General features: G+C 43.0%; 1 protein-coding gene across 2 annotated transcripts in view; it reads right to left on the reverse strand.

The window, feature by feature from the left end:
• The window catches only part of ELOVL5 (ELOVL fatty acid elongase 5), a 75814-nt gene that overhangs the window by 21644 nt on the left and 41201 nt on the right, over positions 1 to 12969 (reverse strand). For both annotated transcript variants that reach the window (XM_037054965.1, XM_037054969.1), the window contains exons 2-3: positions 7609 to 7674; positions 4273 to 4460 (exon numbers count right to left, since the gene is read on the reverse strand). In XM_037054965.1, the coding sequence (XP_036910860.1) occupies positions 4273 to 4460; positions 7609 to 7666 (246 nt within the window). In that variant the 5' untranslated portion in view covers positions 7667 to 7674. The remainder of the gene's footprint in view (positions 1 to 4272; positions 4461 to 7608; positions 7675 to 12969) is intronic.

A 12969-nucleotide genomic window follows, 5' to 3' on the forward strand; every position in this document is an offset into this window, starting at 1 on the left:
ACCCTTTGGTTCATAGGCCCATGCTCAATCCACTGAGCCACCAACCCAGGCTTTGAGAATTTTAAGAAACTGTATCAGAATATGCTATATATTGTCATGTATACATACATACATACATATGTAATAAAAGCATTAATATATTTCCAGAGAAGAAATATATAAACTTCATAAGAAATTTACATCTGAGGAGCTGTATTTTAAATGCATTTTATATTTTATAGACAAAATTTCAAACCAATAAGAAAATGTCAGTATATTAGATGCATAGACATTATTTATGTAATTTTATATGGAGAATATTTAATATGAAAATTGCAAAGGGAAAGAAAGAACACGTTTTGGATCTGTGCGAATCCAGATTCATCTATCCAGTTAGCTGTCAATCATTGTTTTAAAACTACATTTTAAATGTTCTGAATATGTGCGTGAGAGAATTCTTTCACACAACTTACAACATACAGCTCTACTTGCAAGGGAATAAACACACATAAATACTCAAAAAATAATATCGTCTGTAATCTGTGATTTGTCTTTGTTGAATAAAGTAAAATGACGGCTCTAGCATTTGCTTTTTTCCTAGCTTAATGCTCAGGACACATTTGGTGGACCACACGCACAAAGGGAGACAGACGTTAAGACACATTGTTACAACACTCATCCTGTGTGAAAGGATGCTACAGGGCACATCTACCAGAGCACTTTAATGGAAAGGATTATGTCATGATCTTTAGGAACGGAAGCAAACCACACTGAAAAGTCACTGCTCTGTAGCTGAGTCCTCTCACCACTTTACAGAGGAACCGATATTTGAGAGAATCCTCAAAAATGAAATGGAGGTTGTCAAACTGAAGTAGGCTTAGGTCGGAAAGGAAGAGGGGATTTTTAAGGGATAGAGACCAAAGATGAAAGAGCCTGGTGTGGAAGGGGCAGAGGGGACCTAGTAGAGCTGGGCATAATGGACAGGCTAAGAAAGCTCAGTGTCTCCTCCTAAGGAAGGTTAGCAGGCAGTTCGCTCAGTTCCAAGCCACGTGAGCTGTGCAACACGGCCCCCAGCAGCTACTGATGAGTCCCAGCATCAGGGCATGGAAGCACCTGATTAACAGGGACAGTCCCTCTTGATGGTAGCAAATCAAGCACTTAGATCCTCTTTGCTTAGAGTGGTGAGGCCAGGGGTAAAGAGGAGAGAAGAGACAAACCAAAATGGCTCCACATCAGGACAGAGCAGCAGCCGAAGTGGGAACCCCAGGTGTGATACATGAACACAAAGGAGTCAGAAGTGGCTGGCAGAGCCTGCTGGGTGGGCCAAGGGAAGCTCGAGTCCAGCCTGGGTGAATGCTACATAATTCAGAAAAGCCCCAATTTCATGATGGGTAGGTGGGGATTCCCAATCTGGAGCTTGGGAACAAGACATGTGGATAGTTTAAACATTAAAAAAAAACCCCCAACAGTGGGGCATTTATTCAGATGAAATATGCCCTGAATCTCTGGGGGAAGAAAGGGACACAAGATTTTTATGTTTGCTCTGAGGGAAGTTTCACAAAGCTGAGAGCTGCAAACTAAGTTATTTCTCTTCTATAACTTCAAATTTTACTTCTGAGCCTTCACCACCGACTGTGATCTTAGCACCTAAAAGGCTTGCCATAAAGTCCTGTACTTTCAACCTAAAACATCCCGCTGTTCAAACATACTTCTAATCGGGAATCTAGGACCTTTTTCCTGGAAAGAAATACTGAGTTCATGAGATAATTAGGAGTAAAACCACCATTTTCCGTTTCATTTCTTCCTACTAAATGCATAAACTATTCCTCCTCCCCCTATATTTTAAACTAAATTACTCAATTTTAAAACTGTCATTTACTTTCTTCTAACAATTTTAAAGTTTCTGTGTCCCCCCTTTCCTTTTTAAGATTTTTCCTTGTCTGCTTTGGTGACAATTTTATTTGTCTTAACATAGAACTCACAAAGGCAGCTGTGAATTCATACCACAGGATTAAATAAACAAAAATATCAAATACTAAGTATTTATTTTTTCAATTCCTGACAGACCCAAATATGTAGATAAGCAAAAGGGTTTACCCTGGAGACTGACAGTGAGGACTCTGCCAGCTGTGTGGCCACAGGGAATGCTGTAACTCTTGGGGTCGTTCTCTGAAGCGAGGGGGCCCAGGTGGGCTCCACAACTTCCCTCCTACATTTCAGCACTCACTAGGGTATAAATGCTAAGTTCAAAAAGAAAAACCAGTAGCTAAAGTGAAATTAAAAACTTGGCAAACAATTTGTTCTAACAGTTATTCCCCATGAATCTACATAAGTGCAGAAAAAAGGTCAGGAAAAAACCCCATGTGTAAACATCATTTAAGTTGGAGTACCAGGGCTTCTTTCCAACTGAAGCATATCTGATCTGGGTAGAGGTTACAATCTCCATTTAATTAAAGGATTATTGCCCCCTTCCCTATGACTTCTCTATGTACTTTAAACTGTGAGTTAAAACTGTTACTTCCCTCCTCTGTATACTTCTTAAATCTCTACAGTCAACGTTTGGGCACTGCTCAATGCCTGTCGTTCTCACGTGCTGTCGGCAGAAAATCTACACTCCTTCTTATAATGCCTTCGGACCCCCTAATTCGGTCACTTATGCATAGCTGCAATTTATACAGCACTTTGCCTCCTCTCTTCACCAAGAAATTATCTGTTGGAAAGAGGTTAAGTTACGAACTTACAGCTCTATCTCTAGGGTTAAAGAGACATTTATGGCAGATGATTAAGTTCTATGAGACTTAATAATCTTAAATATTTTTTCTCAAGATGACTGTTAAATATAATAACAAACTCTACAAAAGCTTTCTTAAGGAAATAGCTCTATCATCTATGAATTATGAGAAAGTAAACAGTTCACTCTGAAAAACCTGACGGCTTGCTGCGGTCCTGTCCCTTCAACACAGACAGATGTGCACAGGGCTGGGCCCAGGAGTCACTCCCGGGCACTGGCCCTACCTCCATCCTGCAATATCCATCTTGGAGGCTAGTTAAACTGCCTTCGTTCTAGAATAGGACAGAAAAAAGCAAAAAATGACTTGTAAGCACCTGACAGAGGTCAAGAATATAAGTAATGATAGTAGCATCTCCCGTCCTAGTCACAGAATCTTTACCGTGGCTTCTGAAACACATGTGGGAGAACACGACACAGACCATCCACAGCTACAATGCCTCTGCTGATCAAGCACATGCTTCCTCCAGCGTGTACACCCGTAGCCTCTCTCTCACACACACACACACACACACAGGCAGACAGGGAGACAGCACAGCCTGGGGCTGCTGGTAAATCTATTCTTTCTTTAAACATTAAGATTCCCCTCCTCCCCTTATTTTCTTTACTACTCTTTGGAGAATTAAAGCCGCAGAAAAAGGTTAACAATTTAAATACGACTGCTTAAAAGTGTGTAGTTATGGCTTAAAGTTCTCCACCCCAGAAGCGTAGCAATAGTTTTGCATTGTAAAACATCTGTGTTATAAGCCTGAAAGGTATAGCCCTTCCCCTAAAACTGCACACAAATTGTGTTGTTTACCACTGGAGGGATGGCCCTGCTGTCCTGTAGCTTTAGAGGCTGTATTACTACACTTTGCAAAACAGGAAGGACATGGAATTGATTCTGCTTTGACTTTCATTTTCACTTAAGCTACATTTGCCTTTGAGATCACTGAAGGCAGTTTTCAACATTTCAGTTACGTAGAAATACTAGGGTCTGAACATTCAGAGACCATTCCAACCTTAACAGCAGAGCTCATATCCACTCTTCTTAGCTTATACAAAATCAGATCTCAAAACTATTTACAGTGATCAGATTAGGATAGAGAGGCTGACTTACCATAAACATGACCAAACTCAAGAAATACCCACTTCCTTCCTCCCCACCCCCAAACAAGAACTATTTATTAAATGCTTAATAATAAAATGCTTATAGTTCAGTTTTCTACACTTTGTTCATTTCCCACTCTGTATTTCATTTGCATAAGATTATTTCGGAAATATTCATTTTAATTCTAAATACAAAGTGAAACAGGAGAATTAATAGCAAAGGCTATTTGTACAAACAGAAGCCATATTTGTACAAACAGGTCTGGTATTTTGAAAAATCACTTTTAAAACACACTCAAATGGCATGAATATACTTGCTTGCCCAGCTCTCTCGCCATCCTTTCTTCATTTAGGAGCACAGTTCAGGATGGTGCGTGAGTACGGGGAGAGGAAGCCCATGTCAACCTCTAACCTACCTCACAGAACATGTAGAGAGACAGCAGTGTGAGGCCCAGGTTATACACCACTAAAATTCCTCGGCAAGAGAAGGGCTGCCTGTTCTTCATGTATTTGGGTCCCAGCCACACAATTAGTAAATATATGAGGGAGCAGATAAAAGTAGGTATGTAATTGTCCAAAAGAAACCATCCTTTCACTCGGGTATCTGGAAAAAAATACAGGAACAATATTTAGTGAGTAATACAGTAAATATTAAAAAACACCACATTTTTCAAATAGTAAAACAATTTCTCTGACCACAATTTTATAACACTTACCTAACATTCTTACTACCAGCAAGATAACAAGAGGAAGCATGAGGTTTCAATCTGGGTCATACAAGGTGAAGCTGCTCGTTACATGTTTGACCAATAATGTGTATATTACTTATGGCTTTTGCTAAATAAAATAATTTTAAAATCCTTTCCAATAAATCTTTAAAAAAGGAGGAAAATCGGAATTTTCCACTAATGGGATTTATTAATCTGATTTGTTAAATTATGCATGGGATAACGAAACCCTAGAAATGGCGGTCTTGGAACTGTGAGGTCCTCTATCTCAGCCAAGAGTCAGCAAGTCCTCCCAGCATGCGCGGACTCTGAGAAAACGTGCCATTTAGCCAACTTACTGACGGTCACTGAGCAGACAGGCAGCATCTGCTGTGAGCACAATGGTCAACAGCACGGGCACACTGATTTTTTTTTAGGTGAGGGTGAAGCAGCAATGATCAGCAAGTGACTATTTAAGGTATGTAAGAACCATGTGAGGAGTAGAAGCTTGAGAGAGAAGACTTACAAGGATTCAAGGGATCTACTGGTACAGGAGAGATCTCCCTTGAGTCCATCCCCTTTCCTATGTAGGCATGAAGAAAAGGGAAGTCCTTCTAAGCAGCTGCCGGCAGCCATCTGACAGAGTCTCCTTGGATGGAGTAAAGTCCCCGGCAGTCAGATCCTCTGTGGGTGTTATTTACCCACTGCAAGTCAAGTTCCTCTCTGGCTGACTCCCAGGAAGCTACCGCTGCAGCATGTGCCCCTCCACCTCCTGCTATAGTGAGCCCCCAAACCTGTGGCTTCTCCAGGGCTCCCCACTCTGGAGCTCAAGGCACATGCAGGTTCCACCTCCTGCATGCTCTGAGAAAAAGCTGTTCGTGAGGACAGCCTTTGGCCTTCTTTGACCTCCTGGCTGGACCATCTTGCTATCTCTGCAATGCTTTTCCCCTTGACTTCGAAAAACAAGCCTCTGTCTACTGAGGGGAACTACTGTCAGTCTACTTTCTTGCAGACACCTTAAATTCTCTAGTGTTCCTGGCTTTCTTCCTTGGCTTCAGGGGCAGATGGCCTCTACCGCCTCCCACTAGCTGTGCTAGGGTGGTTCCGGTGCTTCTGTCAGTTCTGCTCAACTGCTGGTTCTCAGAAGTCCTTCGGGGAAGTGGCTGGCCCCAGTGAACTTAACAAGGGGATTCTGAACACTTTGTTTAGCTGTCAATTCTGAGAACACAAGTTCCCACTTAGCAACTGACATCAGGTTTGTGTGTATATTATATATCACAAAACACAATAAATGCACAAACATCTCCCGATTCCTTTTACTTAGAGCTTTGTTTGCACCTGCTTTTTAAATTTTGTAACAGATCTTTCTCTTTTCATATTAGCAAGTATCCAACCTCCCTCTACAATGCCTAGTACCCTCCTGGGTGGCTGGCCCTGGCCCCTGCCCCAGCCCCAGGTGGGAAATCCTCAGGGACCTAGCTGATTAAGGTCATCCTAACCCACTCTCTAGTGATTGGTTCAGACACAGGCACACGAAGCTTTGAGAAGATGACAGCTGGAAAAGAGCTCTGGGGAGGAACTTCCCAGTTCTTAAACCCATGCAAATGTGCTTTCTCCCTCCTCTGGAGGTACTGTCATCCTAAAACCATGGAGAGTATGGACACCTATTCTGAGGACAAAGCTGCTGATGTATTAAGGATGCAAAGTAGAAAATGACAAGAACAGGCATCCTTACTTAATGACATACAGCCCCTGAAAAAGCGCAGGAATTGCCTGACCTTGTAATGCAAGCTGGTAAGTTTTATTATTGCTTCAGCCGTTTAAAATTGAATTTTTGGGTTCCATAAAGCATCGTCCCAACACAAGCATATGTAGATATACAGATGGATCTAACTTGTTCTTTTCCACTGGCTGTGTACAAATTTATTTAACCTGTCCCCTACTGATGGGCAGCCAAGTTATTTCCAGTTTTCACAAGCAATGCTGCAAGGAGCATCCTGATACACATCTTTGCATTGGTTGTAGCACAGATTCTTAAGGTTAGAACAGCTAAGTCAAACGTCACATGCATTTTAATTTCAATAGAAGACACAACTACCTTCCAGAAAGGTTACACCAATTCAGACCTTCTCCACTTCATGATTATTATTACAAATGGTATCACACATATGATTCATCTCTGCCAAATAAAGAGTCTTTTGTTACTTTCTTTTGTATTTTAATAATCACAAGTGAAACTGAGGATCTTTTAAAAAACCTGTTTTAAAACTGCAGTTTTTCTGTGAACCTAAAAAGTTCGTTCTTTATAGATAAGACATTAAGAGACATTCTAGCCCTGGCCAGATGGCTCAGTTTGCTTGGCGCACCATCCCATACATCGAAAGGCTATGGGTTCGATCCCCAGTCAGGGCACATACAGGAGGCAACCAATCAATGTTTCTCTTACGTTGATGTTCCCTTCTCTCTAATCAATAGCCATATCCTTGAGTGAGGATTTTTTTAAAAAGACGTTTCAGATGACATTAAAGGAAAGCCACATGGAGCTAATTTACTTTCTAAAAGAGAAATATAAAAAAATGAATGTAAGTGTACATTTACTTGCTGACGTGACACAACATGAAAGGACATTAAAAATGCCCTAAAAATGGTAAAAGGCAAAGAATTTGTTTTAATTGCTAGTGCAGCAGTGCATTTTGGAAGCCAGTTTCAGCTGGAGACTCAGAGAATTGAGGAAAACACACAGGTGATCATGGTGAAATATTGGCATTTTCAGGCTACAAGCTGCATGGCATAATTTGATCTCCAGCTAAAGCAAGCAGAGTCACGGTAGCTGTTTCTCTGCTCCAACAGCCAAGGGACACTCACCATTTCAATGACATCAGAGGACTTCTCCAAGCCCCTTGTTATCCAGGACAAAGCATTACTCTTATCACAGAAAATGCTCAAGTTTTCTAGAATCTCATGGTGCAATATTTATTTACAAGTGGCTAACGGGGAAGTGGGGGGGCTGGGAGGGAAAGTAAGTGAAACTGAAAACCACCTTACCTCGGGGGCCTAGCCATGCCTTGAAATAGGTACTAAGTGACGCATCAAAATTTTCCATTTTAAAACCTATTAAAGAAAAAAAAAACATTAAGCTCTACTCAAAATGCTTGTTACGTCGTATTTTTTCATAAAATAACAAGAACAAATTCTTTTCAAAGACTATGCTATGGACAAGGTTAAATTCCTCATACTAAAACTCTTTTTTTAACTCACAAAGGTAACTTATGTGCTAGTTCTAATTTGGAAATCAAAAGGAAAGACACAATCCTGTGAATTCACTTTAGGAGTGCCAGTCTAAACTCTGCTTCTCAGTTCCGTGAAAACTCTTCTGGTGAAGCTGAAATCTCAGTGGGAGGAGCGGAGAACGGGACTGGAAGGTGGCAGACAGCCGCAGACCCATCCCGGCAAGAAGCAAAGCCTGGGCTAAGGCAACAAAGGCAGGAGGAGCTGTGTCACAGAAAGGCATGCCACCGTGCGCTGGTGTTCTCTGCTCGTTAGGTCTATTATCATTGGTAATACTTCATTCATGCCCACAGTAGAAAATTCAAGTATTAAAAACAAATTCAGGGACAATCCAGAGGGACTTAGTCAAGATGGCAGCACAGATGAAGACCTCAGGCTTAGACAGGGTAAGAAACCAGCCCAGGTCACTCAGCCAGTCAGGGCCAGGCACCTGGCTCCCAGCCTGCCCCGCCACACCACTTCACCTCTGGGACAGGAGCCCTGACCCCTGCAGTCAGTCCCAGGTGTCTCTGGGGGCAGGTACAGGCTGGGGGAGGAGAGGGTTCCAGAGTATTTCCTTCCAATCAGCGACTGTGCCAACCAATCAACTCAATTAAACCTAGAAATGCTTAAAAACAACTAAAAAAACAAAAACCGCAGCAAGGAAAAAAAATGAATAGAAGTGGTAAAAAAAATCTCATCACTTCCCTCCATCCACAATCCCTTAAGCCCCAATGTCAGAAGGAACCTAATGGTAAGATTTATTGGGTATATTTCCCAAGATTTTTCACTTCTGAACACAAACAAAGTCATGCCAAATGGGTGTTTTTACAAATTTGGGCTGTAGATGTAGATCATATATTAGTAGATGGTTAGGTTAAGTCTGTATTAAAATTAATAAATGGATTAATAATCAAAGTGAGAATGTTTTTTCATAAATCTTTGATGTTATTGTATCATGTTTTTAAGTATCGTGTACTCAGCTGTGTGTAAAATATATTTGTACTCTGGGGGTGGGGAGGTCACAGTAAAAAAAAGCAGCTTATAAAAGATACTGTTACACCAAAAAGTACACACAGTTCAGTCCTCCCTAATGTCGTCAATACAAACTGTGGCAAATAAATGAAGCCATTTCACCACAGGCTAATGGGTATAAATGAGAGTTAAGTTCTCATGGCGTCTCACCAACATTATGGTGAAACAACGGTATTCCAGGACCTGCTGGAATGTTACTCACCTGTTTTCACTTAACAGAACACCTTGAGGATAGTATCATATCAATAGTTACAGATCTAACTCCATCTTCTAAGATTTCATAAATCCCTACATTTTCCCCCTGTTTAAGATTTACATTTACAGGGTAGCTATACATTTTTTCATACACATTAACTAGATTTTCATACACATTAACATTTTCAGCTTTCCTGGTCATTCATTACTCTTACAGAAATAATCATAAGTATTTCACCTTCCAAGAGCAAAGGCAAAATCAGTCTTATCAACTAAGTTGTTAACCATTTAACGCTACTCCATTTCCTTGGCTCGCCACACTGCAGTGTGTGTATTCTTTGGCTAACTCCTGGAACTACCGAGTGGGCTCTACCCAGCCCAGCTGTGAGAGGGAGCTGTGTGAGGCCAGCAGTGACAGCGAGAGCAGAAGCTGCCAGGGTTCTGGCCCTGACATCTGTCCAGCCCTGGAGGGGACCTCAAGGAGGGCACGCACTCCTTCAACCCATGGCTGGAAATCAAGAAGCCACCACAGATCCAAGTGCCAACAACTGAGTGTGCCGCCTTTGTCCCTCAATAGTTACACAACCAGGCCACTAGGTCGCTTCTGAAATTCAAAAATTAAACAGCATTTTACCATACTGCAATCCCTAAGACCATTCTTATGCTGAGCCGCTGTCTTCCCTCAGACTGAATCTCTTTAGGGGACAAAAACTCTAGAACATCTAAAGAAGACGTTCTAGCTTTGCATCTCCTCAACAGAATCCTTATTTAAGGATTCTACCCTTAAGTTGGAAACATTTTATCTATGACAGGCTGTTAGAAGTTCTGCTGTTTAAAAAAGTGATAGTCTTATCTATTTTTGCATAGTTTATAAAAATTATCTAAAAAATGCCAATTTTGGGAGACAACCACCATGCTTTTGTGAAATCTGAACTGCTAACACAATTTAAATCCATCTGTCATGGATGGCAGGGCGTGTATATGGAGCGCACAGGGTCCCCTTGCACCTCAAGCAAAAGCAAATAAAGATACTGCTCAAGAAGGAGCGAGGTCGTAAGCCCCAGGACTGACGGACAAGCTGATGGACAGACTTACCTTCTCCCAAGACATTTTAAATCTAGACCCTGCTATTACTTGTTGGGTAGACAGCTCACTGAGGGGTCTACCACTCAGGTATCAAGCATGAAGGAGCTAAGAGCAGGCATAACACACTGGCATGTGATTAAGTGGGTCTATGATGGGTTTGAAACTTATTTTGTCCACTTACTAGCAATGGGACTTAGGACATGTTCTGTAACCTCCCATCTGTAAAATGGGGGAAATAGTAAAGTAATTCCCTCTAAAGGTTGTTAAGAAGGTCAGATGGTGCCCTCAGGGCAGTGCCCAGCATGCAGTAAGCCCTCAGTAAATGCTGCCCACTGTGTGTGTGCCTCGGGCTCAACTGCACAATGAGCACTGCCAGCCATTGGTGGGCACCAGTCTTCTCAGCAGAGACGTGGCTGGCACTCTGTGCCTGGGCCAGTCCACTAAATGTCATCAGTGAGCCCCCAGTGGTTGTGATAAACCACAATGTCCACTTCAAGTTCTAAAAGGCCCCCAGCCACAAAAATAGAGAGGTTGGTAACACCACAGGAGAGAGGAACCTGTCAGTGTGAGACATGATCTAAACCCAAAGACAAGGCTAAAATGAACACACTAATTAAATACACAAATATCAAACACTTATTGTGTACAAAGGATTGCTGAACTGGAATAAATGCAAAGAAGCTCCCCCGGAGACCGAGAACAAACTAGACCTTCACAATGGGGAGAAAAGCCCGATGCCATAAACCAAACATGAAATCCAGTTTGCAAAAGAGTAGATGCTAGAATAATGTGCACTAAAACAGGCTGTTTGTACACATTTAATACCAAGCTATAAATCAAGTTCAAACACCAGTATCCTGGGGTCTGACACCAGGAATGTCCCTGACAAAAGCAGTAGGGAAACATTACAATTTTTAACTAAGAGGCCTTCAGAAACTGTGACCAGTTTTGGTTTAAGGAGCCCATAGAAAAGCTGGAAACAGCTGTAAAGAAGTGTTAAAAATGATGGGAAACAGGCCTGTGGGATGGAGCTCGGGGAGGAGAAAGATCATGAGTGGACCCCAGAAAAAAAATGAGGCCCTTAAGAAAGTGGCATAAATGAGCTATCATTACAAGGGCAATGCCTAGGACAAAGCTGAACTTAAGAAACTAGGCTAACATCACAGCAACAGAAAAGCAGCTTGACTAAACATACGGGGAAATTTCAGTCCAAGTGTACTGAACCCAGCAGCAGGCCAGCAAAGGGTGTGGAGTTTAGTATTTGGAGATACTGAAGAATCCAGTTACCAACCATCTGTCCTAATCATCCAAGTCTAAACCCGGCTCGAATGAGGCCCCCTGGAAGCTGGCAAGCCTGGGAGCACTCTTGTCTTTCTCGGACGGACACCTCTACGCAAAAGCGCACACCAGGGGTGGTCTGGCAGCAACAGCACGCCTGTTCTCAGACTGCCTTTCTTTTCAGCTTGAGAATTCTTCTCTTACATCTGCGGGACTTTTCACAATGAGACTCAGGAACATGTAAAATAGCTAGCTAGAGAAACATTCTGTAAAAAGACACACGTGGAAAATAACCGTAATTTTCAGAATCGCTCATGATTCCCAAAACGCCTGTGTTGAAGAGGAAGGGAGGAAGGGCAGAGGCGACCCCTGGAGCACAGGCCCCTGACCAGCAGAGGCCCAATCCGTGAATCACAGGCCTGGCTCTGCGCTGGACTCCGCTGTTAAAGGTTGTCTCCAGATGTCCCCCACCACACCCACAACTGGACATGAACTGGAACCTTCTTAGATGGGCTGTTTGTTTTTACACAGGTTACCAAGAAACACCATAGTCACCAAAGGTTTGCTTTTATCCTTTACTCTGCATGATGTCATGTTTCTGTCTAGCCGGCCACATATCTAACATCCCTCGTTACCATGTATTCATTTTTCAAATTCATATCACATGCTTACTGAGTGCCTCCTATGTGCCAGGCTAGGAGGCACTAGGGCCCCAAGGGAACAAAAATTCCAGGCTGGGGTAGAAACACACACATATAAAATGTTATGTGATGTATCTGATGGCAAGAAAAATTAAAGCCGGGGAAAGGTGGTGGGATCACAGAGTGGGAATTCGCTTTGCGAAATGCAGTTAGAAAGGCCACCCTGAGATGATGACAACAGAGCAGACCTGAATGGAGATCACAAACCACTTACCATGAGAAAGGGCATTTCAGTGAGAGGGACAGGTGGGTGGCATGGCCCACAGCTCAGGGAGCAAGTCGGGAGGCCTGTCCTCCGCTCCCTGCCCAGTGCCCAGACCTGGCTCAGAGGTGGTCCACAGACATCCATCATACAGCGTAACTGCAGAGAGCGTGTGGCAGACAGGCTGGGAACAGAAGCGGGCCAATCCTTAACTGCTCTCGCTGCCACCATCCCCTCATGCTCCTGGCTACAGCCTGCCTGCCAACACCGTGCCCTTTTCCTTCTCATCTCCCTTGCTGAGCCTATCTGCTGTGCCACAGGAACAGCACAAAAGGTGTCAGCAAATGAATTTTTCACTGCCAGGCTGGGCCAGCCAGCCCCGCTGGGTGAATTGGGAACTTGCTGAGTGGCCTGTAGGCCAAGCCATACATACAGTTCTGTAGGTTTCTAAAGGACCGAGGGAGGCACAGGGCCCTGAAAAACCCTTGATACTTTGCCTATTGATCTGGAATCATGGGAACAGCATGACCCACTTTGCACAAGACTAACCACACTGCCAGGGCCACAGCCTGCTGGCCTGCTACATTCCCCACCTTCCAAGCTGCACGTGGGCTGGTGACATCACTTCTCAGTAACTCGAGT

Source organism: Sturnira hondurensis, unplaced genomic scaffold (genome assembly GCF_014824575.4).
Source record: "Sturnira hondurensis isolate 20B ecotype Veracruz unplaced genomic scaffold, ASM1482457v3 Scaffold0000880, whole genome shotgun sequence".
Lineage (NCBI taxonomy): Eukaryota > Metazoa > Chordata > Mammalia > Chiroptera > Phyllostomidae > Sturnira > Sturnira hondurensis.